Here is a 27,450-nt window from a genome sequence, read left to right as displayed (position 1 = left end):
GCTAGTGCGTCAAACGCGTGGCCAAACCCGGGCTAACAGTGCGCTCCACTGGAAAAAAATGAGGCAATTCAGAATTAAACTATTTGCATTGCTTGAAAAAGAAATCCTAATACATTTCTTAATGTTTTTGTTTTTTTTTTTGAAAAATTTCTCATTTAAATGGAAATTCTTAAGAAATATATAGTATTGATAGTTGCTTGATTGTTTTCATGAAGTATTCCTCAGTTTTATCACTTTATTTTTCAATTTCAAGAACTCCAGAAGAGAAACCTGTAGTACCTTTCTCTTCTTTCTCTGGACTGCAAGACTACTGAGCTAATATAAAATTCTGTTTTTTAGCTTGCTTGCTTGCTTGTTTCACAACATCAAATGTGTATTATAATTTATTTCTCAAAACTAACATTTTTTCTTCGACTCTTAGTTGGTTAACTCTGTCAAAGTGAGAAGAAACATTTTGTACTTTTTCTTTTATTGTAGGATGATCGCTGCATTGTTCCATTAATAATCCTGGCATCGTTCATGCCAGCATCTGCTGTTCCTACATTCAGGTATTCTTTTCTTTATTTTTTGGCCTGAAATTTTCCTTCTGTTTTGTCAGATCTTGCATAGACTACAGTGCCTTGAGTCTATCTGTGCAGAAAACTAGAGGCTTTCAACTCATTTTGTGCACCCATCTTGCCCAGCCATCATAGCAAGTCCTCTTTTCTTATCCCTGGAACCTCTGCACATGTGTGCTCATAACCAGAGTAGATATTACATAATGGCTGAGTTCACTCCCATCCCGGGAGCTATAAATTCTGTTGTCATAGTATCCCTAAACCTCTGCTAGCCCAAGTAACGGAAGCTGTTGGAAATCAAACCCTGGTATGCCTGCTTAGCATTGCTGCGGAGTCTTTGGGTCTGCCCAGGTACCATTTTCAATATTTAGTGTTTTATTTCTGTGTTTTGACAGTTAAAAGCTAGTGGGTATAAAGCCAAAAAGAAATTTGCATGAATCTTGCAGTCAGATTAATAACCATTTGGTGTGTTTATGCCACTACTACAGCAGTTCTTCTATAAACACTTAAATCTCTTGCAGCACTAAAGATTGCATGTCACAGATCAACATAGACGTGTTGAATGTATTTGTAAAGAAGTATTTTATATTTACAGGGACAGAAAAATATAGCTTCAAACTGCACAAAGATGTGCATAGTATAAATGAAAATAAGGGTTTTAACTGGTTATGAAAAAGTGGAAAATTGTATAAATGGATTCATTAAGCATCTTAAGCATACACACACCAAAAAATAGAATGGGGTTTCCCTCAGATTTGTGATTTAATAGACATTTAGAAAAAATGTATTTTTCTTTCACTAGAATATAAAATGCCAGTGTCACTAAAATACACCAAAGAATTGCTGGATTTATTTACTTTTGAATTATTCTGTTGAATTTTATGCATAATTTTGTACTCCCCAGTATACCATAGTTAGAATCCTTGGTTTTCAGTTTAAACCTATTTTTACCCATAAATTCCCAAATTTTTCAAAAGGTGACAATCTATATAAACTGATATTCACTCTAATTTTAGGCTGATTTAAAAAGCTGTTCCAGGGCTGCATATATGCTTCAAGGCCTCCAGACACAGCTGGAAGCCAGTGTTGGCCAAAGTGCTTGCTGTGTTTCAAGTCCCATCCCCACCAATGAAAGCGCTCGCCCTCCTGTGCTGCCCATGCCATGTTTCCTCCTCACCCCCCAGGCAACCAAAGTACCTGCTATCTGGTGCTACAAATGCATTTGAAGCAAGCTCTGTCCACCAGGAGCACTTCATGGCAAGCTTCCTATCCCTGCACAAAAGCAGAAATGCAGACCTGCAGATTGTGGGAGTCTCAATAAGCATGCTGCTGAAGGATAAAGGAAAAGCCTGGAACCATCACCAGTAAGGATGAATGATGTTGCAGTGTGGAGAAGCGAGGGGAAAAGGAGATTTTCGGCAAGGTTGGGGGGTGGGGAGAAAGAGGAACAAGCTAGGAAGAGGATGGGAGTAGAGATGGGGATGCTGCCAGAGGAGTGGCGCAAGGTCACGAAAAACCTCTAAATTTTTAGAATTGTGGAGTTTGGATACTGCTTAAGCTTTTCTTGGCTTCCCATATTCCCTCACCGTTCAGACTTCAATCCGGATCTGGCTCACTCAACCCAATGATGCCTGGAGGGAAAAGCCACTCCTAAAGAAGGGTGTGGGATAAACACTGTGGATCCATCAAGTCTAGAGGACGTGAATGAAGAGGGGGTGGCTCGCATACAGTATGCCGAACAAGCAGCAGCCCTCAAGATAGAAGGGCTCAGAATAGAAGAACAACAGGAAGCCGCTGCTGCCACAGCCGCCGCCGAAGTGCGCAGAAAGGCTGAGCTAGAGATCGCCTTAGACCTGTTGCAATAAAAGGGAGAAGCAGCAGCCCTTGAAGCCCAAATTAAAGGACTTGTTGTGGGGGGAGGGGAGTTGTCACAGCCACAAAAAGTAGCGGACGCAGGGATCAATAACCGGGGCCCGCAAGGCCAGGGGTGGGAGGAGGCGGCAGAACACTGCACGGAACGGCAGTAGCCACAGAGACATTCACGGAGCGGGAAGCCAGTGGTCGGTGTTCCACCTTCACAGAGCGGAAGGCTGGAGTGGCATTCACGGAGCGGGATGCCAATGGTATACCACCTTCATGGAGCGGAAGGATGGAGGGCTGCCATATCAAAAAAAAAAAAAAGCAGAGGGGTGGGTAAGAGTATGTAAAATTACCGGTGAGGACATAGGCTATAGGTATTGCCAATTATTAGGCTTGTTCAATATTTGTTGATTGTTAATGTGGCTCGCGAGAATGAGGGCTATTACCTGGAGATAATACCCTTGTTCAATGTACATACACACGGTTAATGAGACTCCATCATTGCTCTAGGCTTCAACAGCAAGAGGAAATGTGGAAGAAAAAAAAAGGATTTGCATTCACAAAAAAGCGAGGTGTAGCTTGCTTGTTACGGCAGTTACTTCCCCAAAACCAAATAAGCCGATACTTTACTTTCAATACATATCCAGCATAGCTCTCTGCTTCAGTGGCAGGGGAGAAAGTCTAATACTTCACTTTCAACGCATAGCTCTCTGCTTCAATGGCAGGGGGAATGTGGAAAAGAGGATCTGTATATGGAAAACAACCAACAAGGTCTGAATTACATAGTCTGAGTGGACAAAGGCATGGGTGTAGCCTGCTTATTGCTGCGGTTACTACCCCTAATTAAGCTAGATATTCACTTGGATGCGGTTCCGGCACTGCTCTCTACATTGGTGGTGGGGTGGAGGGGAAATGGAACTAAGGGGTACTAAAAGCCAGGTGTAACAAGTATGAGAAAAAAAAAAGAGTGCATGGCTTGCTGGGCAGACTGGATGGGCCGTTTGGTCTTCTTCTGCCGTCATTTCTATGTTTCTATAATAGATGTGCATTCTTGATTTAAAGGATGCATATGCTCATATTCCTAACCATCCCTCCAACTAGTGTTACCTGTGCTTTTTATTATTATTATTATTATTATTATTATTTATTGTTTTTATATACCGACATTCGATCTCAATTGAGATATCACACCGGTTTACATTAGTGGATTCTTCCCACTTCCAATACAAAGTGCTCTTCTTTGGCCTATCATCAGCACAGAGGATCTTCACAAAGTGCCTAGTTGTAGAAGCAACAGGACATGCAAGTGTTTCCTTACCTGGAAAACCTGCTGGTAACAGCAAATTCCCAGGAAGCTGTGCTAGCCTTGTTGTAAACATCGATACAGCTTCTGCAGTACCTAAGATTACTAATGAATTTCAAGAACTCAACTCTAATTCTCACTCAGAGAATCAAGTTCTTCAGGACAGAGCATGCCTTTCCTTAGACTAAGTGATTACTCTCAAGCCACTAATATTCAGACTGATGCATGCTCATCATTCAATTGCAAGAGACATTAATGGTTGTTCTCGACCACATGGCAGCTGCGATCTGTGCGGTTCCTGTAACTTGCTTGCATGTACAACATTTATAGTGGGGTCTTTGATCTCAATGGGACCAGCTTGCTGAGCCTCTGACTACAAAAGGGTTTGTTTTTTTTAATAGAAATGGAAGAGGATGTTAGCTAGACCTTCTCATCCTTCAAAAGGCAGGTCTCCATTATGGTTCCCCTCATACCAAGTAACATTGGTAACAGATGCCTCCACAAAAGGGTGGGGAGCCCTCACCAGCCCTTTCCAGACTCATGTGACTTGGTCATTCCAAGAAAGAGAATTCCAAATCAATCTCTTAGAATTGAGAGCAGTCAGATATGAAATACTAGTTCTCAAGGGAAAGACCATCTTTATTCAGACTGACAACCAGGTCGCCATTTTCTATGTAAACCAACAAGGAGGACTGGGTCATGGATTCTGCCTAGGAGATATGGGAATGGGGTAACCAAACATGCCATGTTGCAAGTGACCTACCTTCTGGAAAACTCCAACACTTTACCAGATCACCTCAGCAGAGTCTTTAAACCACATGAAATGATCTCTTATAGTAATCAATAGCCAGCAAGCTATTTAATCTATAGTTTCTACTGAAATTCTGCTGAAAATATTTAAAATTCTGCATTTTTAAGAAGTAACTTTTTTCTGAATTAATTTAAAATGTAATTACTTAAACTGTCATGTATATTGTGTTATTTTGACCAATATAAAGTATGCAGAATTTTAAGTTTTTGTGTTCAGAATTTTAAATTTTTTGCACAGAATTTCCCCAGGAGTAATATCTGCAAGAAAACCATCAATTAGGAAACCCTGTGATTTTAAATAGAAAAGTTTTTCCGCATGCTGTCAGTAAAATTCCTTGTATCCATTCTCATGCAAACCCAAAGGTTGTTTTGTCTGCCTTGGGACTCAGCACTTCATCAGTGAGAGTACATCGGATCAAAAGTACTCGAATCAAAAGTAAGTCTATCTCCACTCATCCATTAGTGCCAAGTTCATGAAAGTCTTATGGCAGGTAAAACCTCCAGTCACAAAACCATCTATTCCATGGGATTTAAATATGCTCCTAACTCATGAAACCACTGTTTAAACCATTGGAATCTGCTTTTCTCAAATTCCTAACATGGGACATACCTTTCTAGTAGCAGTAACATCAGTCAGAATAGTCAGTGAACTTCAAGCTCTAATTCATTACTCACCTTACATGCAATTCTTCTACAATAGTGTCCCCAACACCCACAAAGTTCCTACCGAAAGTAGTTTCAGCTTTCTATATTAAATAAGACATCATACTTCCTACGTTCTTCCTGAGGCCACATGCACATGAAGGTGAAAAAGCCCTCCACACCTGGACTGTAAGATAACATTAGCTTATTACAAAAGGAAGTCTTTGCCACATCATCAGGTTTCACAGCTCTTTGTCTCTTTTAATCCTAACCAACTAAGCGTAGCAGTGGCCAAGTGTTATGGGTTCAGACCGTGCATATTGTGTCCTGACCTGGGGGGGGCTAATCTCATATAAACACACACAATTACTGGGATTATACCTGGGGGTTGAACCCAGGAGCTTATCCTCTTCACAGAGAGCCACACACAAACTTGGATTCAGAATGTCAGAGTTCCAGGTAAGAAAGTAAGTTTATTTGAGCAATAGGAGGATAAAACAAATAAAATCAGATCGTATAGAAGAAGTAATGGTAGATAATAACAATTGATATATAGACATAAAAAGCTTACATTTCCAAAGGATCAGCTGTGCCATCATGTCCAGGGTTCGCTCTCTCCCCTCTTTCTTGCTCTCTCTCCTTATACACTACAAAGCTGAGTTCCCTCCCTCTGAGTTTTTTTCAGATTTCAGAGACAGTTGTGAGGCCTTCATTCTTTCTCTCAGGCTTTAATATAAGTTAATTGCTAGTGTTCTCATCATAGACTGTGTATAACTAAATAAACATTTCACAGTGCAGGATAGTAAACAGGAGTTCACTCAGAGGTTGTCCTGTGGCCTTCAAATTAGTTTGTGTCTGGGTGAAAACTCTGAATTCATACAGCCTATCCGCTATATACATCCTCAGCAAAAAGTAACAAAAAATGACTCCAGCACCAAGCGAACATTGTCCAATTGGATATTGCTATTCCCTACAGGCATCCAGATTATGGATTCTCAAGCCGGCTCTTTGTCTGGGTGGAACGACATCTGGAGTGCCTGGCAGCCTCCCACATCGCGAGCAAGGAGAATGTTCAGGCCGACTTTCTCAGTATTCAAGCACTCGATCCGGGAGAGTGGGAACTCTCAGAAGAAGCCATGGATCTGATCGTCGACAGGTTGGGTCCCCCCACCTGGACCTCATGGCAACCTTGCGCAATGCCAAGGCAAATCGGTTCTTCAGCCGCTGGAGGGAGCACGGCTCGGAGGACATGGATGCTTTGGCTCTCCCCTGGCCCACGGACTTCCTTCTGTACGTGTTCCCCGCCGTGACCCCTGATGGGAAAAGTTCTCAGGAGAATAGAACTCCACCGAGGGCCCATGGTTCTGGTAGCATCTGAATGGCCTCGCAGACCATGGTTTGCGGATCTTGTCAACCTGGCAACGGATGGACCTCTTCGGCTAGGCCATTTTCTTTGTCTACTTCGGCAGGGGTCCGTATTTTTCGACCAGGCCGATCGCTTTTGTCTAGCGGCCTGGCTTTTGAACGGAGACGCCTGAGGCATAAGGGCTATAGGGAGGAGGTTATCTCCACCTTGCTGCGAGCCCGGAAGCAATCGACTTCTCTAGCTTATGTGCGCGTTTGGAAGGTCTTTGAGACTATTTGTGAGGAGTCCGGTGTCTCAGCACGCTCCGCGCTGATCTCGGTTCTTTCTTTTCTGCAAAAGGGTCTTTCCAAGGGTCTTCCCTTCAGTTCTCTGCCCATGCAAGTTTCCGCTCTCGGCTCTCTCCTGGGACGGGTCGAGGGTCATCCCCTAGCGGGCCACCCGGATGTGGTTCGGTTCCTGAAGGGAGTCAAACACCTTCGTCCGCCCGCTAGCAATACTTGCCCATCGTGGAGTCTTAACCTGGTTTTCCGGACCCTCTGTGCTACCCCGTTCAAACCTCTCTGTCGGGCTACGGCAAAGGATCTCACACTCAAGGCAGTTTTTTCTTGTTTCTATCTCCTCTGCTTGGCGAGTTTCCGAGATTCAAGCATTGTCCTGTTGGGAACTTTTTTTGCGCTTCTCCGATTTCGGGGTATGCCTCAAGACTGTGCCTTCTTTCTTGCCGAAGGTTGTCTCTACCTTCCATGTCAATCAGTCGGTAGAGCTCCCAGCGTTCTCTCCAGAGGAGATTGCGGATACCGCCGGTGGCAATCTTCATAAATTGGATGTCAAACGAGGTCTACTCGGGTATCTCCAGGTCACCAATGACTTTCGGGTCTCGGACCATCTTTTTGTCCTCTGGAGTGGTCCCAATCGGGGAAAACTGGCTTCTAAGACCACTATTGCACGGTGGTTGAAGGAGGCCCTTTCCTTGGCCTATCTTTGCCAAGGTCGGGTGGTTCTGGAGGGCCTAAAGATTCATTCGCTACGTTCTCAAGCTACTTCCTGGGCGGAGAGTCAATCGGTCTCCCTGCAAGAAATTTGCAGGGCTGCCACTTGGATGTCCCTTCATACGTTTGCTCGACACTACCGTCTGGATGTGCAGGCTCTGGTTTTTGGCTCTTTTGGGCGGCAAGGGCTTTGAGCAGGACTGTCTTGGTCCCACCCGATTTAGGGAAGCTTTGGTACATCCCACAGTCTGGACTGATCCGGGTACGTACAGGGAAAGGAAAATTAGTTCTTACCTGTTAATTTTCGTTCCTGTAGTACCACGGATCAGTCCAGACGCCCTTCCCTGTTTGTCTTTCTTTTCTGTCCTCTCGAAGCTTGTTATTGCAGAATCGCAGATTTTGATACTTCATTACTTGCAAGAATACTGAGCAATTACGCCGGAAACCTTGGTGGTTCAAGTACCAAGTCTATGCACGAGCAGTTAGTCATACCATGTTTCGTACATTGTGCTACAGTTGCTCCATTGAGCTTTCTGGTTACTTGCTTGATCCTGTTCTGTTTTTGTTGTTTTCTGCTTTGACAATGGTTATACTGAAGGGGGTATCCAAATATAGGAGAAGGAGCTGGTTGCACTCCACAATCAATATATCAGCCACAAAGGAGTGCAAAGAAATGAATGAAGGTCCAATTTCAATCTTCATCAAAGGAATTTATTTAAATGTTCAAAATCGCCACTCCAACTTTCAAAAACATGCACAATGTTACTCGTTCAGGGTCCCCCGACACGGACCCCGTGTTTCGCCCGTAGGCTGCGTCGGGAGGGACAATCTGGGATTGCAATGAAAGCTAAAAGGGGAAAGGGAACAATAGTACATAAATGTGTAAGTAAGGACCAAAATAAGGGTACAAAGTGTATCTATTGGTGCCGGGACACATACCTTCAATACGGCTGTGGAATTCAAACAGCTCAAACAGCGAGGAGGGCGGGCGGCCCGACTAAACACAGCGTTTAAAAGGAAAAATTTTTTTGGCGCGGTTTGAACCGCCAATCAGAACACGAAATAGCTTGACCAATCACAACGCGTGATAACTTGATAGCTGGGGCTCGTATGAATGGGTACTTCAGCTGACGACCATACATTCAGCTATTCCGAAGAGGCCTTTCAGGCCGTTCTGACTGACACTCCGTTTTTCTCGGAAGTTGCCGCACCGGCTCCCAGTGTCTCCTGGACCGACGTAATAAATCTACAGAAGCGGTTAACCCGTGCCGAGTTGCACGGCCTGACACTTGTTGAATACTGTAGAGTCAAACGCATTCCAAGAGGACTGCGAGTTCAAAAAGCACCGCGACTCCACACTGAAAATAAAGATTTCTTAACGCGATGGACACAGATTTTGAATAAGTGCTCGTTCGACCTGATGGTACTCATTATTGAGACTACTAAACCTTTGTTAATATCCTTACGCGAAGAACTGAACGAGCAACTTGACAGTATAAAGAACTCAACACCAGTAGACGCTTTTGAGCACCAGCTAACTGAGTTCAACAAGAATTTGGAAAAATTTAGAAACGAACTGAAAGTAGCAAAATTCAAAAAGTTTCAACGCGACGAAACTGATTATTCGAAGGGATACGTCTACTCATGGACCAACACACCACGGAGAAAAGTGACGTTTGCAAATTCATCTTCCGACGACTCTTCGGGCGACGATGCAGCTGTTCCATCACATCGAGAAGATGTAGCCTCTATGTTTCCTCCAGCCATGCTGCCACATCAATCTGCAGCTTCATCTTTTTTCTCTCAACCCTTGCAGCAACAGCTACAACCTCAGCCAGTTTCAACAATTGCACAGGCCTTTTTAGATCCCCAGCCATCCGGGAAACCATCCCGGAACCCCAGATACCGGGGTCGAGCACAAACCTCTCAGAACTCTCGTATCACCCGCAACACACGGCAACAACCAATTCCGGACCCCTGGCTGTAACATCATCATCTCCAGTATCAGTGTTTAATTTATCAAGTCATGTATTATCTCAACATGAACTATCTGTTTTGGAGAAAGGATTGTCGTTTGTTCCTACTATTCCATTTAATGCATTTGATTTACAAGTCTTTCTGTTCCGATTTTTTCGTATGTTACGCATTAAACAATTTTTTGCTAATTCCCCATCAGCAGGTGATATGTCAATTCTGAAAAGAAAGTCGAGGTGGCTTCCTCCGGGACCAATTGACCCTGTATTAACTACATTTGAAAAATTGGTACAGAATGATATTCAAAAATTGCCACTCAAACCGAAGGTGAGGCATTTCAATATGTCCAAAAATGAAAAACTAGCAATTACATCTCTGTCCTTGGACCCCAATATTATTGTGAAACCAGCTGATAAGGGTGGGGGAATAGTGGTGTTGAATACTATCGATTACAAGGATGAAATTCTTCGTCAGTTATCTGACACCAATTTTTACATCCCACTAACTGTTGATCCCACTCAGGAATTAAGAGATTCGATCAAAAATATTGTCCAGGACGCTTTAGATTCACATCAGCTTACTTCTCGTGAAGCCCATTTTTTGCAAACAGATTATCCCATTACCCCCACTTTTTATATTCTTCCAAAAATCCATAAGTCCCTTGTGAACCCTCCAGGACGGCCCATAGTCGCGGGCATAGGATCTATTTTGGAACCTTTATCACAATTTATAGACATCTTTTTGAAACCCCAAGTTTCCCAGAGCCGTTCCTATGTCCGCGACTCTAATCATTTTATCACGATCATTGAGAATTTACCTCCATTTTCAGACACATGTTATTTGGTAAGCTTGGATATAGTGTCTTTATATTCCAATATTCCCCAGAATGAGGCATTGCTATTAGTGGAAGATATTTTGAACTCTCGCCCTCCACACCGCATCTCCACCCAATTTTTGATTTCTATAGCACGCTTGGCTCTTACAAAAAATTTTTTTCAATTCCAGGACATTTTATATCAGCAGGTTAAAGGGACAGCCATGGGGGCCACTATGGCCCCCAGTCTGGCATGTCTATATGTCAGTAGGTTTGAGGAAGAATTTGTTTATACCTCTTCACATTTTCAATTCATTAAAGCATGGTACCGTTACATAGATGACATCTTCCTGATTTGGACAGGTACAGACATGCAATTCTATTACTTTTTGGACTGGCTGAATCAAAGCAATCCCCATTTAAAATTTAACCATTGTATTAACTCTACGACCATTTCTTTTCTTGATTTACAAATACAATTTAAGGAAGGTGCATTCAGCACATCTATCTATCGTAAAAGCACTGACCGTAATACATTGTTACGTTTTGACAGCCATCATCCCACCCCCTTAAAAATGAACATCCCAGCCGGGCAGCTACTCCGGCTTCGACGCCTCTGCTCATCAAAAAATGATTTCATTACACAAGCTAAGCAGATGCTCCGGTTTGAGGAGAGGGGGTACCCTCACCGGGTTCTCCGGAAAGCCTTTAAGAGAGCATTATATGTTAACCGTGATCTGCTTTTTCTTTCACAATCCCCAACGGAAGATTTGTGCATCAATTGTATTTTGCCTTTTTCTACTCATGTGTACACTATCACCTCTATTCTTAAGCGTCATTGGTCTATGCTTTCTTTACATGAGATTTTCAACCATCCTTTACGTTTTTCTTTTTGCCGCGGAAAAAATTTGAGGAATATGCTTGTTCATTCTCATTTTCAACCCGTTTCCACCCATGACTCAGGCAACCACCTTGGTCATCAAGCCTGTGGCCAATGTTCAGTATGCCCCTTTACCGTTTCCGCTACTACTTTTGAACATCCCTCCACACACAGAAAATTTCCTTTAAGATTTTCTACAACTTGCCAGTCACGAGGTGTAATTTATGTGATTTTTTGTCCCTGTCCGAAACTGTATGTAGGAAAAACCACAAGACAGATACGTACACGCATCATCGAACATCGATCTAATATACGCACTGGTCGTGAGACCGCCCCCGTAGTTCCCCATTGGCAAACAGCTGGACATACTGAGAACGATCTAAGATTTCTTGTGATCGATATGCTTCATCCACCAAGTCGGGGCGGAAACTTCTCTGAAATGCTCACCCGAAGAGAACAGAAGTGGATTTTCACATTGAACAGCCTGCATCCTGCAGGTTTAAATAATGAGATTGAATGGCAATATTTTTTGTAATTTAATATTATTATTTTGTATAATTTGCTTTTTATAATTTGTGTTGTAGTTTGCTTTTTATTTTTTGTTTAACAATTTTATTCCATCTCTGTTCTCTTGGGTTAATGTAGTGGCGTTCTATTTTGATTGGCAACAGCTATCAAGTTATCACGCGTTGTGATTGGTCAAGCTATTTCGTGTTCTGATTGGCGGTTCAAACCGCGCCAAAAAAATTTTTCCTTTTAAACGCTGTGTTTAGTCGGGCCGCCCGCCCTCCTCGCTGTTTGAGCTGTTTGAATTCCACAGCCGTATTGAAGGTATGTGTCCCGGCACCAATAGATACACTTTGTACCCTTATTTTGGTCCTTACTTACACATTTATGTACTATTGTTCCCTTTCCCCTTTTAGCTTTCATTGCAATCCCAGATTGTCCCTCCCGACGCAGCCTACGGGCGAAACACGGGGTCCGTGTCGGGGGACCCTGAACGAGTAACATTGTGCATGTTTTTGAAAGTTGGAGTGGCGATTTTGAACATTTAAATAAATTCCTTTGATGAAGATTGAAATTGGACCTTCATTCATTTCTTTGCACTCCTTTGTGGCTGATATATACTGAAGGGGGTTACAGGATAGGCTCTGTCCTCATATAGGATACCCTTTTCAGTTTTAGTCTGTCTCCACCTGCTGGAAAGGAGGCTCAACTCACGGTCTGGACTGATCCGTGGTACTCCAGGAACGAAAATTAACAGGTAAGAACTCATTTTCCTTTAGATTTCTTCCACTTGACTCCTGCCCCACCTTTGCAAGCAGCCTCTCTTCTGTTTTCTGACTCTTCATTGTCCTTCTTGAACTTTCTTTCATGCTCTTCTAAGCAATTTTTCATTTTCTTCTCCTGAATGATTCTTTTCATTCTGCTGAGCTGTTTCAGTTTTGTCTTCTGCCTGTCCGTACACTTTTTTGCTTTCTTCTCATTTACTTTGCACCTCTGCCTACTGCTTCTCTACTTTCTGCTATTCTAGCTTCTTTCTTAGCTTTTTGTCCATAGGCTGATCTCTAAAGCCCAAATTTTCATTTTAATCTTCAAATGGGAATTAAAACTGCAAAATACACAATGAACATCAAAGACAGATCATATGCTATCCTATTTGTTTAATTACTGCAAAATACAATTGAAGAAAAGTAATTTGGTTTCCATAAAATAAAGAACCAAATCTGATTTGAGTGGAACTTCTTGTTTTCAGCTGTGGTGTGCTCTCTAAGTTGAGGAATCTTGGGAAAAGCGATTATGAAAACAAATACTCTACATTGATAGACTGCTTGTGTCGCTGGGGACAAGTGGGACATATACTGGAGCTGATAACAGACTGGCTTACTGAAGGGCTGCCGCAAAAAAAGGTATGACATGGATGAAATCTTGAGTTTGGCATTAGCAAAGAAGATCCCATGCTACTGATGCAATTAATAGCAGTGGCTATTCCCTAAGTAAACTTGATTAATAGCAGTTAATGGACTTCTCCAAGAACTTATCCAAACCTTTTTTGAACCCAGCTACACTAACTGCACTAACCATAACCTCTGGCAACAAATTCCAGAGCTTTATTGTACGTTGAGTGAAAAATAATTTTCTCCGATTAGTCTTAAATGTGCTACTTAAATGTGCTTTTTTGAATAAGGCCCTATGAGTAACTTTTTTTCTGTTTCTGTCTTTGGGCTTACTGTATATCCTGCCTTATCAAACCCAATGGGAATGCCTATTGCACCTTTTGAATGCATTTTTCCTACTGTATTGCAAGAAAGATTTAAGAGCTGGTCAGATGTTATATGACCGTAATGCAGGGTTAATAGACTATATCTTCTGTTATATGTTTCACAGCTTTATAGAACAGTTTAGAAATTATTTATACTATAAGGGCTAGATGTACTAAAGGATTTTTTCCTTTGTGTTTGGGGAAAAATTAATAGTACATCTGGCCCTAAGTGTACTGTAAACCATAGTATATTTTCACTTGTTTCAGAGTGTAGTTGACTTTTTGTTTTCTAGATTAAAAAAAAGTCCATGCGTCAAGTGCATATCCTAGACACAAGGGAAGCAAATCCAGAATTAGCAATCCAGTATACAGAGTACATACTGACCCACACCATGAATCGCGATTGCTTGCTGTCTGTTCCACAGAGAAGGTTGAACCAGCTTTTAAAAGCACTTGGAACAGTGAAGGTAATAATATTCTGTACAGAAGTGTTGAATTTGAGTAAATTGTTATAGTAAAGGCACATGCCCCTTTTGTCATGGAACTAATGAATAAATTAGCAAAGGTTTGTATGGATTTAAATATTGCTTTGATGTTTGTATCTAGTTGGTTCTTCAGGTCTCTGTATAACTGACTGCAGGCTGAGAACTTGCATCATTCATAGGATGTGAAAAAGGCAGAAATGTAGTTCATGCTTGAATGTAAGACAGGTTATATTTATACTGTAAATTTAGCACCTACGGAGTTAACTAAAAAATAAGTTTAGAGCAAGAAAAATGTAATAGCAGTAGTAAGAGTGAAAGGTACCCTGTTAGGAGGAGGATATGAGGTGATGGTATCAATCTAATGACTGAATCAGATTTTTGAGCGATTCTCCCAGGGTGGCTGGCAATTTTGCTAGATTTTCCCCTTTGAAATCTCACATTATAATTAAGAGATGTTATGTGCTTATAAGAGAATTGCTATCCTTTCCTAAATCAAATGCAAATGTCAGGCGAGACATCAACTGGATGTTGTGGTATAGCATGTAGCATATTTGCTTGGTGGCTATGCTTTTATGTCGCTCACATGATAAGGGACTTTGTAACATTCATGTACCATATGGAGTTGATATTAACCTTCATTCTACCAAATGGAGTCCATTTGGACCCCACGCACTAATGAGCTTCTGCTATAAACCGCCATTTTAGGAATTTGTCACTTAGCCTGCAGTAAGTTTGACTCAAATGTTATTCCAAACTATTCTACTTTATTCTTCCTACAGCAGCTATTTATTATTTGGTGTCCAAAAAGACCCCAGAATTTGTGACTTTCAATTAAGCAAGTTTAAAAATGTATAACTACTGATTCTTTGCATTTTGGATGATTTTTTTTGCATTTTCAGTCAGTAAAAATGTCTACAAGACTGTCTTCTAGGCAGAAATATGTTCAGTATTCTACTGTAGATGTTCTGAAAGCAATTTTCGAGAGTAACAATGACTCTGAAGATATAGACAACTTTGATGAGGTTGATCACATGTCAGAGCAATCGGAACATAGTGACACTGAATCCGGTTTTCCATATTGAAATAAATAAAAAGGCATGTTCAATCACAATGATTTTCAAGATCAATCAACAAAACTGCATGGGGGTCCATTTGGACCCCAGTTGGTAAGATTGTGATGTAAAATATGTTGGTAGGATGAAGGTTAAAGCAAAATGACAGAAGACTAGAATATAAATGGCAGACGTTAACATCACAGTCTGATAGAAATGAATGCAAATGACTGTGAGGCCATTATAAGAAATAGGCCTTGCTGGCTTCCATAAACAATTGACCAGGCGAAAAACTTGTCAAGGGAACTTTTCTGGCCAGTAGATAAGCTCTTGGGATTCACTGCCCTTGCCACCTCCTTTCCTGGCAACTGAAACATACTGGAATTAGCAGAATTTTTACTGCTAAGATCACACAAATCCATACAGAGCTGGACAAGAATTCCAAAGAAAACCCTCCATGAATAGAACAGAATACACCCTTCTACATTTTCACTCACTACGAGAGAATATGGACCCCCTGGTAATAAAAGATGACATACAGACATAAAAAATAAATTTCTACTGGACCCTGGAAGATATAGTTTAATCTTATATTTAGGAAGGACTAAACTAACAGTATATTGGGTTCCCAAATCTTTGAAGATCAGGTCCACATAGGACATTTGAAAATATGTGGAGAGGGGGAATGATCTCCCTCAGAGTTTGACAATTGGGGGGGAAGATAGGGCAATTATGCTTAGCAAACTCACAAATGTCCAGAATATTGAAATCTTGCTATTACTGTAAGGGCATAACCAAACCTTATTGTTAAATTATAAGGTGACCATCATATAGCACTTCAGGCTTATTTTAAATGAACCCTATTAAAGTGCTAGGGCTTCATAATCAACACACTCTATGGTTTTATGGATTCTTTGTGTTAAAGCTATCCATTACGCCGGAAGGAGTGGAGAGAATGACAGGATTTAAGGAAGCTAGAAGACTGGTCGAAGATATGGCGACTGAGATTCAATGCCAAGAAGTGCAGAGTCATGCATATATGGGGTGTGGAAATCCGAAAGAAATGTATTCGATGGGGGGTGAAGGGCTGATGTGCACGGAGCAGGAGAGAGACCTTGGGGTGATAGTGTCTAATGATCTGAAGACGGCGAAACAATGTGACAAGGCGATAGCTAAAGCCAGAAGAATGCTGGGCTGCATAGAGAGGAATATCGAGTAAGAAAAGGAAAGTGGGTTATCCCCTTGTACAGGTCCTTGGTGAAGCCTCACCTGGAGTACTGGAGACCGTATCTCCGAAGGGACAGAGAGGATGGAAGCGGTCCAGATAAAGGCAACCAAAAAGGTGGAAGGTCTTCATCAAATGGCTTATGAGGAGAGATTGAAAAATCTAAATATGTATACCCTGGAGGAGAGGAGGAGCAGGGGTGATATGATACAGATTTTCAGATACTTGAAAGGTTTTAATGATCCAAAGTCAACGACAAACCTTTTCCGTTGGAAAAAAATCATCAGAACCAGGGGTCACGATTTAAAACTCCAGGGAGGAAGACACAGAACCAATTTCAGGAAGTATTTCTTCAAGGAAAGAGTGGTGGATGCCAGGAACGTGGTGAAGGAAGTGGTGAAGATCAAAACTGTGAAGGATCCATAAAGTCTAGAGCAGTGGTTCTCAACCAGTGTGTCACGACATACCGGTGGGTTGCCAAGAACACGCAGGTGTGTCACCACACTTCCTGGTCCCCCGCTGGCCCAGCTGCTCCCCGATCCTCTTCCGCCCGGGCTTAAAATGCTGACAGCCTGGGCGGAACGCGGCAGGACAGCTGGAGTCAGTGGCATCGGCATGGTCTCTTCTTCCCACCGCGGCCCGGAAGAGGAAGTGGTGAGCAGCGGGTGGTGCGTGGTAAGAAGAGACCATGCTAGTGTGGTCAGAATCGGACCGAAGAACAGAAGAGAGGCGCGGTCTGAAGAATGTGCTGCGCGGCTCGGAGGAAAATGAAGAAGAGCCTCAACCCCCACGGCCGATGGGACGCCTCCTCCACGAGGGCTGAAAATGGAGGTTAGGGTTGGGAGGAGGCTGCTGCTGCCGCTAGTTCCGGGGAGGGAGAGAATGAGCAAGCAAGCATGTGTGTTTGAGATCCTGTGTGTGTGAGTGAGATAGCATGTATGTGTGTGTGATTGAGAGCCTGTATATGTGAAAGAGAGTATGTCTGTGATTGAGAGCCTGCTTGTGAGAGAGAGCATGAATGTAAGTTTACGATTGGGAACCTGTATATGTAAGTTTGTGATTGAAAACCTGTTTATGTGAAAGAGTATGTGTGTATGATTGAGATCATGTGTATGTATGATTAAGAGCCTGTGTGTATAATTAAGGGAGAGAGCATGTGTGTCTGTGTGGGATAGAGAGCTGGTTTAGGTGAGGGAGCACGTGAGTATGTGTTTGAGAGCCTGTGTGTAAATGAGAGAGAGAGCATGTTTGTAAGCATGTGAATGAGAGTCTGTGTGAGAGAAAAAGACCGCATGTATGTGTGTGATTGAAAGCCTGTGTGTAAGTGTGAAAAGATAGACAGCATGTGTGTAAATGTGTAATTAAGAGCCTATATAAGTGAGAAAAAGCATGTGTATATGTGAGTGACTGAGAGCATGTGTGTATAGATGTGTAATTGAGAGCCAGTGTGAGAGAGAGCGCTGGTATGTGACTGAGAGAGAGGAGAAAGTTCCAAGCAAACCACCCCTCCTCCTGCTAATTCAAAACAATCTCAGGACACCTGGATATCAAACGTTTCCAGGTATGCAGAGCAAAAACATTTTTGTATCCTTATTTTTCATTACTGGGTCTTTGTGTCTGCTATGAAATATTTTATTGGAATCTAGAAATTTTTTATGAGTTTTTAATTATTGGATATTCCACTCATCAGCTGTTCCGAAATAATCTGTTCTTTTTGTTAGTATGGTTTTACTGTTACTGATTTTATATGTCTTGATTTGTTTTATAAGGATGGGTGATGTTTCTTTTTTCCTTTATTACACTGCATACAGAGACTCTGGCTTGTTGCAGTTTCCAATTCAGTTTTTTCTGCATGCTTCTAGTTATGCGTTTTGGTCTCTTTATTGTTTGTTAGGTGAGGGTCAGCACATGTGACTCAGGTGAGGTTTTCTGCTGGCATGTAGTTTCTGTGTAGGGCTCTATAGCAGCCGGACTTGGTCCGTTTTCCTAATAGGAGATGTATTGGTGTCTTAAAGCCTGGTGTAATATTTCAGTTTTGCCTTTTCTTAGGTAAGGTGGTTACTGTTTAGTGCTGGAAATTGGTGCTGTTTTGGTGTGGGATGTTTACTATTTATGCAATTTCTGTTCAGACAGAATATGTATCTTTTCCTTGTGTCATTTTAAACAATAAAAATAATTACTGGACCTTTACTTTTTATTTCCACCGTGAATTTTAATGAGCAGTGTGTCACACGTGAGCGTGGCCTGACCGGTGTGTCACGATGGGAAAAAGGTTGAGAACCACTGTTCTAGAGGATGTGAATGAAGAGAAGAGGCATGGGGGGTGGCTTGCGGGAATGACGGCTACTACCTGGTGGTTAATACTCTTATTCAATAAACATACACACGGTTAATGCGACTCCAACATTGCTCTATGCTTCAAAGGCAAGAGGAAATGTGGGAAAAAGGATTTGCATTCTCGAATAAGCGTGGAGTAGCTTGCTTGTTGCAGCGGTTACTACCCCAAACCTAAAAAGCCTGATACTTCACTTTCAATGCATATCCTGCGAGGCTCTCTGCTTCAATGGCAGGGGGAATGAAGAAAAGAGGATGTATATTTGTTTTGTTTTTCTAATATAAAGGAGCGGACAGGGACACCAAATGCCATAGATAATACCTATTGCTGAGCAATCAGCATATGCTTTTAATTTAAATGTGCCCCCTTTAAAGAGCGGTAAAGTCTGACCGCTAAAAGACTTATCACAGACAGAACATTTATTACACTGATAATGTCTTATTTGTTTAGTTTTTTTTTTTTTTTGTTCGTGGCGACAATGGCGGTCAAGAGGGGAATCAAAGGGGGCGACTTCAGTCGCCTGTAGCTCATCTGTCTCGCGGCTCACAGTGCTCCTTTTGTCTTTATTTTTACAGCAGTGTTTGCTCGCTCCGATGCTATGGTAAGATTAGTGTTCTTCAATGTTGGTCGGGGGGAAAGCGAGGCAGGAGCCTCAAGCACAGACAGCCATCCCGTCTTGTGAACAGCGCCCCCCATGTATACCCGATTTTATAAAATGTGCACGCTGCCTTCCCCCATTCACTTCCCACTAACCTGACCTTCCCACCCCTTCCCCTAATCTTTCCTCCCCCTAGACCTACTCTAACCCCCTCCTACTCTAACCCCCCCCCAGACCTACTCTAACCCCCTCCAAAATTTTTATTTTATGTTTTGCGCGCGCCAGCAAGTTGCCGGCACGCGATCCTTTGACACAGCAGCAATGGCCGCTGTGTTGCAGGCCTCTGTCCCTGCCCCCGGACCGCCCCTTTATTAAAGCCCCGGGACTTACACGCGCATCGCCGGGCCTTTTTAAAATAGGCCCAGCGCGCGCAAGACCGTTACGCACGTAAATCCTCTGGATTTATGCTTGTAACCTTTTTAAAATCCGGCACTATGTATACCACTAGCATAAAGCATATTAAAAAGAGGGGGAGTAAAATGTTTCCATTTCATTTGATTTATAGTGAGTTAATTAAGTTGTGTATCATTTTTGGTTTATTTTGTAAATGTAAAACTAATCCTACAGAGTAATATCAGCCTGGTAATTTTAAAACTAGGACAGAATCTGGTAACATTTATTCAGTAAAATCAGATTGAAAACCAAAAACAGCTTTTGAAATGTGACCTGGGGTTTTGAAAAAAGCTTCTCTTTTTATCAAAATATTTACATTTATTTAATGATTTTAATTTACAGATGGCACTGGGATCATTTATGAAAGCAACAGATTCAAGACCTTACAACATTGATAAAGCAACCGCGCTTAGAGCTTTCAGTCTTTACTGCCGGCTAAGTATTCATTTTCAACAAAAGGTAGTAAACTTGAAAAGTAGAAGCTACTTGTTTTAAGAAATTTTAACTAAACAACCTTATTCTTCCCATGAATAAGCTTTGCTACCAGACCTTTATTCTAGTGAATAAGAAATCAGGGGAAAACTGAGGTCCATATTCAAAAACCATTTAGACAGATAATGTAATAGTTAGCTGTCTAAATGGCTTACCTAGCTATATTTAGCCCATATCTAGTTACCTGGCTAGAATTTAGCCTGATAAAAGAAAGGACGTTTCAGGGGCTTTCCGGGGAATTACCTGGCTAACATAGCCAAATATCGGGTATATCTAGCTAGGTTAGCCAGATAATTTAGACCTGCTCAGAAGCAAGTCTAAAGTTATCCAGGCTCGTGTGGCCAGATAACGTGCTACTTAACCAGATCTCTTTAAAGATATCCAGATAAGTAGAACTGTCAAAAATTGAAAACTATTATATAAAGATAGCAGGCCATCCCCCTTCCTCAGGCCCTATCCCCAGAAAATATCTTTAAAGGCCCTGTTGGGCTGTGCCCTCCTTACCCCCTCACGCCTAAAAATATTAAGACACCTCCCCTTCCGATACCTTAAATTAGATTGCCAGGAGTTAGGGACCCAGGGCCTCTGCTGCTCTAAAACAGATTTCTCTGGAAACCTAAGCTTAACATAAGTTTACGCTATCAGTGCTGTCTGTTTCAGAGTGGCGCCGTGAGCAGGGCGAAGGGTCCCTTGCTCCTAGCAATGTAATTTATGGTATCAGGAGGGTTGGGGAAGGGGTGGGGAGCTGTGAAATAATAGTATACCCTTGTGGGTGGGTGGGAAGGAAGGGAGGGGGCTGCTAGATTTGAAAATTGATGATATACTGGGACAGGGGAGGGTCTTGTTAATATTTTTAGGAGTGAGGGTGTGAGAGAGGCATGGCCCAACAGAGCCTTTAAAGATATTTTGTGGGGAATAGCCCAAGGGGAGGGTATGGCCTGCTGTCTTTAATAGTTTCCAATTTTTGTCAGATATCTTTAAAGATATCCAGTTAAGTAACATGTTATCTGGCCACATGAGACCGGATAACTTTAGAACCTCATCGGCTATATTCAGACATAGCCGGTTAGGTTTAAAAGTTATCTGTTACATGTAGCCGGATAACTTTAAGCATTTATATTCAGCGGAATATTGGCCTCAAAAAAACTGAAATGATCCCATCTGAATCCTGACTTGAGCATTATTTATATCTGTTATATGGTATTATAGCATGAGTTTTGCTATATATTATTGGTTCTTTTGAAGTTTAAATACAACTTTTGGCTTTCTTTAAAATTACTGATTATAATTTTTATACTATACTTTAAATATTTATGAAGTAATAAACACTTGAAGAAACACATCACAGACTGGTACTTGTAGACTTAATTATATCACAAGAGTATACAGAGTCTATATTTGGTATACATATTTGTATTTATTTTGATATATATATTTGCATTTTATATTACTATACTTCCTGTGTTTGGTTTGAATCTCCAGATAAGTAAAGATAACTTAAAAGAAAAAAGTATATATTGTCTTTTCTCAAGTCCAGTAAATCAGTTCTAGCACTTTCCCTCTATCCCCTGACTTGTTTCATTGACTGAGGTTCCCTCAGCATTCTGAATTATAGTAATATCAAAGACAAGAATCAGATTCCTCCTTTTCCTTGGAGTTTGATTTTATTCCCTGCTCCCTTCCATTTTTTTAAACTGTTTTTCTTTTTCTTCCAGGATGATAATTCTTACATCTTGATATGCTTATCTAAGTCTGTTCTGTTTAAGCAGTGCTGTGGTCTAGGCATTTTCCTGTAAGAGATGTTGCCTTTCCCTAGAGTTGTTCTGTAGTCTTTACTGGCATATTACTTAAGGAAATAGTTTTCTCCTAGGACAAGCAGGCTGATAGTCCTTACACATGGGTGACATCATCAGCTGGAGCCCGGCATGGAAAACTTTTTTGTCAAAGTTTCTAGAAACTTTGACTGACACACTGAGCATGCCCAGCATGCCACTATCCACGCTTCCATGAGGGATCCCTCTTCAGTCTCTTTTTCTGCAAAGCTGAAGCCTTGTGCCTGTGGAGCTCACGCTTCTTTGCTGCGGAAAACAACTTTTCTTTTTCTCTTCTTTCATGAGCCCCTACAGGTCCCTCCACATGTTTTTTAGGTCGGTCTTCCTCAGTATTGGTAAATTTCCTTGGTAGTTTGCAGTCTATTATCGATGGTGTTGTGTCCCGGTGGCTGCTGGGCATTGATCGTGCACCGGGTTCTTTTTTCCATGGCGTCATCCAGCTTCAGCCGTTGTCCCCAGGGCCCCCGGATCATGTCCATCATATACCCCCATGAGGCCTGTGTCCTGTGCCTGGGAGCATTGCATGATGTCCGTGGCTGTGATCTTTGTGCCTAAATGACCCCCATGTATTGAGCACGCCTGGACAAAATGGAGAAGCTGTTCGGCGCTAAGAAATCAGAACCATTGACATCGGCCGCTGGGACTTCGACTCCACATAAGGTAGTCTCAGCGACAACGCCCCTCAGTGTCTCCTTCGCTACTAATTCCCAGTCCAGAAGTAGGAGTGGGGGACCAAGCGAGGTCCATATCCTCATGGTCCAAATCTGGTTCCTCTCCCATCTCCCTCATCTCTGGGTAAGGACTGGGGTGAGCACGAGAAATATCCAAGAAGCACCAGCATCGGTCTTCATCCTCGAAGACGTCTGACCACAGTAAGGCACCAGCGTCGTCAGTGCTTCCTCCTAAGTGGTCCTGTCTGGAGGATGATGTACCTTCTGGACAACCCGAGGAACCTCGCGGATCCCCACCATTACCAGTGAAGGATTCAGTACCTCCCCCCCCATGTTTCCGAGGGCAATCCGATTCTGCTGTCTCTTCCTTCTCAAGCTGTCCTGTCCTCGGCAGCCTTTGAGGAAGATTTAGAGAGGCGTGTGCGGCCAGCGGTCGGCAGGGCATCGAGCCTCCAGTTCCACTGGGATCGCTGCAGGAGCCAACTCCATTAGTGATTGCGCCTCTGTTTGAGTGGTTGGACCTGCTGCTCGGTGTCTTATCGATGCAGCCAGCCCCAATGCCTTGAGTTCCTTCTCCATCAAAGGGTGCATTGCTGCTGTCTCCACTGGTTCCAATTCCGGAGAGTGATTACTCTGACGAGGAAGGTCCATCGGGGTTGGCGGCGCCCAGGCTGCACACAATGCCTTGACCAATGCTAGCCCTCCTGGGGCCTTTGGGGCTGGTGCACTCTATTTCCCCCAGCGCTCCTGACGCCTATGGATCTATCGATGCCGACGCGCCCCCGGATTCTACCGGTGCCTACTTTGGTCCCATCGATGTTTCCAAGGACTTCGGGGTCTCGGCTTCAGACTCCAGTGGGGGCTCCACCTCAAGTGTCTCCGGGTTTCCAAAGTGAGCAGGATGCCTCCTACGATCCCTGGGAGAAAGAGGCATCAGTTTCCTCCACAGATGAATCTGAGGACTTGCCTTCCCAACCCTCTCCACCAGAGGAGAGGCATAAGTCCCCAGCAGAGGATCTGATGTTTGCTGGATTTGTAAAAGCCATGGTGGAGTTAGTGCCTTTCTAGCTTTTTTTAGATTAAGATTCTAGGCATAAAATCTTTAGAGATCCTGCAATTTATGATACTCCCAAAGAAATGGTGACTGTGGCAGTACACAACATTTTTAAGGAGCTTTTTGTCTGGCTCTGGAAACATCCCATATCCATCCCACCAGTGAACCGGAAGATTGACGCTGTCTATCTCGTCCAGCCCACCATGATGGGTTTCAATGCCAACAACTCCCACACCAGTCGGTAGTGGTGGAATTGGCCTTGAAGAAGGCAGAGAGGCTCCGGACTCGTGCTTCGGCTCTCCCGGGTCATGAGCACAGGGCTCTAGATGCTCTTGGATGGCAGATATTCCAGGGCTCAATGTTGGCAGCCAGGATTGCCTGCTACTAGCTTTATTATGGGCCAATACTCCAGGAACCTCTGGAAACAGATCCAAAATTTGGTGGAACACCTTCTGCAATAGTTTCAGGACGATTTCTAGAAGGTAGTTCAACAGGGCCTGGAGTGTGACAAACACGGAGTCCGCTGCACGTATGATGTGTTTGAAACTGCAGTGAGGGCTGCGGTGGCTGGCATTGGGGCTCATTGCATGGCTTGGCTTCATGTTTCCAACCTCTGTCCCGAAGTTCAGGATCATCTGGCGGGCCTCTCCTGTACAGAGGATAACCTCTTCAGGGACAAGATTAAGGAAGCAATACCACAGCTGAAGGATTATCACAAAACCCTTCAGCAGTTGTCAGCCAGCACCTCGGACACCCAGCCCTCAGGTAAGAAGCTTCCCAGGCAATTCACAAGGCATCCTTTCTACCGGCCACAAAAGTATTATCCACCAGTGTCCCGAACAAGACCCCAGCGGGCACCAGCTAGACCAAGGGCACAGCAGCCACATGCCTCTTGAACGGCCCCTGCTCCACCTCAGAACCTTGCCGAGGGGGTTTGAGCCAGCACACCCTATCCCTGGACACAGCTCTTTGCCAACCAGTGGATTTCAGTCACCTCAGACCAATGGGTCCTCTCCATCATGCAGCAGGGGTACAGGTTGCTTTTCCAACAGACTCCTCATTCTCCTCCATGTCCTCGGTGGAGATGTTCAGAGAACCAGCAACTACTTTGAGTAGAGCTCTCTTAATTGCTTGAGCAGTTGAACCAATACCGCCAGGCCAGCAGAGTGACAGGTTCTATTCCAGGTATTTCCTGATTCCCCAGAAAACAGGAGGACTTCGCCCCATTCTAGATCTGAGGGCATTAAACTGTTTTCTTGTCAGAGAAAAAATCGAGATGGTCTCGTTGGGAACTCTGATCCCTCTCCTCAGAGCTGGGGACTGGCTCTGCTCCCTTGATCTCAGACACACATGCCCATATTCCCATTTCTCCCGCAGATCGGAGGAATCTTCGATTCATGGTAGAAGGGGAGCACTATCAGTATCAGGTGCTGCCTTTCAGACTGGGGTTGGTGCCTCATGTCTTCACAAAATGCCTGGCGGTTGTGGGGACTTACCTCAGAAGGCAAGGGGTACACGTCTTCCCCTACCTCGATGATTGGCTCATCAAGAGTGACTCAAGACAGGGAGCGCTGCGTTCCCTATATGCCACCATACGTGTTCTGGAGGACCTGGGATTTCTAATCAATTACCAAAAATCTCATCTCCAGCCGTCCCTACAGTTGGACTTCATCGGGGCCAAGTTTGATACTGTCCAGAGGAAGGCCTTCCTGCCCTGGGACCGGGCAATAACCCTCGCTTCCCTGGCAAGGGTAATTTCCTCCTGCCCTATTTTTGCGCAACAGTTTCTGTGCCTTTTTGGGGCTCATGGCAGCAACGGTTCATCTCGCACCATTTGTGCGGCTACACATGCGCAGGGCGCAGTGGACGTTGCGCACACAGTGGCTCCAAGCCACCCAGGCTCTTCAGGCTTGCATAATCACCACTCCACTTCAGCGATCTCCCAACTTGGAGACTGGGATTCATTTCTGGATACCTCAGCCCCAGATTGTCCTCACACAGATGTGTCTCACACGGGTTGGGGGAGCCCACATTGTAGACCTCAGTACCCAAGGCCATTGGTCCATGCAGGAGTAGCATTTTCAGATAAACTTCCTGGAGCTGCGAATGGTCCGTTATGCCCTATGGGCATTCCGGGAGCACTTAACCAACAAAGTAGTGCTAGTTCAGACAATCAAGTGGCGATGTGGTATTTGAACAAGCAAGGGGGGATGGGATCATACCTTCTCTGCCTAGAGAGGCATTGCAGATGTGGTCCTGGGTCCTCACAAGAGGCATCTTTCTCCAAGCCATGTATCTCCCAGGGACGGACAACATCCTGGCAGACTCATTAAGTCGGCGTGTTTTAGGTTCTGTTAGAGTCCAGGAAACCTTGTTCGAGGAGGTCTTTCAATCTCAAATGGAAGAGGTTCTTGATATGGTTTGAACCCGTATTCATGTTCCATACCAAATCTTTTGGACTGCCTATTGCACCTCTCCGAGGCTGGCTTGAAGACCACTTTGGTAAGGGTCCATCTCAGTGCCATTGGGGCATATCATCAGTGGATAGATGGGTCCTCCATTTCCACCCATCCACTTGTAGGGTGTTTCATGCGGGGCTTATTGCAGCTTAAGCCTCCGACACAACCCCTAGCGGTCTCCTGGAACCTCAGTGTGGTCTTGGCCCATCTCATGAGGACACTGTTTGAGCCCATGAGATCTTGCAATCTGAAGTACCTATCCTGGAAGGTCATCTTCTTGGTGGCGGTCACCTCAGCGTGCAGGGTCAGTGAGCTTCAGGCTTTGTTGTCATATCCCCCTTATACAGATTTTGTCATAAGGTGATTTTGCGTACACATCCGAAGTTCCTTCCAAAGGTTATCTTGGAATTCCATCTTAATCAATCCATTGTCCTGCCCACCTTTTTTTCCCAAGACCGCACTCTCACCAGGGTGGTGTGCTCTGCACACTCTGGATTGCAAAAGAGCCCTGACTTTTTACCTGGAACGAACAGCAGCTCACCACCAATCCACTCAACTCTGTCTCCTTTGACAGGAACAGGTTGGGAGTCGCAGTGTCCAAACAGATCTTATCCTGTTGGCTAGCCGACTGTATTTCTTTCTGCTATGCACAAGCAGGACTACAGCTTGAGAGCCACTTAAAGGCTTATTCAGTTAGAGCCATGTCAGTTTCGGTGGCTCTCTTGCATGTGGTACCCATAAACAAGATCTGCAGAGTGGCGACTTGGAGTTCACTCCACATGTTCGCCTCTCAATATTGTCTGGACAAGGATGGACGTACGTGACAGTCATTTTGTCAGTCAGGTCTCCATCATCTATTTCGGCCATGAAAACCCAAGTTTTACTACCTTGGACCCTTTCTGTGGGTTCAGGCTTGCTTCCCATGTTCCAGCAGCTCTGTTTGTCACTTTTGCACCTGTTAAATGCTACATATGTTGGGAGCAGCCTGTAGCTACATGTTCACCCATGTGTGAGGACTACCATCCTGCTTGTCCTTGGAGAAAGCAGAGTTGCTTACCTGTAACAGGTGTTCTCCAAAGTCAGCAGGATGTTAGTCTTCACGAAACCCACCCACCACCCTGCAGAGATGGGTTTCTTTTGGTTTATTTTATTTTTCATGAATTCTTTGTTATAAGACTGAAGAGGGACCCTGCGTGGATAGTGGCATTCTGGGCATGCTCAGTGTCAAAGTTTCTAGAAATTCTGACAAACGTTTTCTGTGCCGGGCTCCATCTGATGTCACCCATGTGTGAGGACTAACATCCTGCTATCCTTAGAGAACACCTGTTACAGGTAA

At 43.6% G+C, this 27,450-nt stretch overlaps 1 protein-coding gene across 3 annotated transcripts in view; it reads left to right on the top strand.

Annotated features, from left to right (window-relative positions):
• Nucleotides 1-27,450, top strand: part of NCAPG2 (non-SMC condensin II complex subunit G2) — a 327,980-nt gene that overhangs the window by 193,465 nt on the left and 107,065 nt on the right. For all 3 annotated transcript variants that reach the window (XM_029588506.1, XM_029588507.1, XM_029588508.1), the window contains 4 exons: nt 478-548; nt 12,952-13,105; nt 13,752-13,925; nt 19,949-20,065. In XM_029588506.1, coding sequence (XP_029444366.1) covers nt 478-548; nt 12,952-13,105; nt 13,752-13,925; nt 19,949-20,065 — 516 coding nt within the window. The remainder of the gene's footprint in view (nt 1-477; nt 549-12,951; nt 13,106-13,751; nt 13,926-19,948; nt 20,066-27,450) is intronic.

This window comes from Rhinatrema bivittatum, chromosome 2, assembly GCF_901001135.1.
Source record: "Rhinatrema bivittatum chromosome 2, aRhiBiv1.1, whole genome shotgun sequence".
Classification (NCBI taxonomy): Eukaryota; Metazoa; Chordata; class Amphibia; order Gymnophiona; family Rhinatrematidae; genus Rhinatrema; species Rhinatrema bivittatum.
The sequence above is the reverse complement of the archived record's forward strand: the minus strand, read 5'-3'. Positions and strand labels throughout refer to the sequence as shown.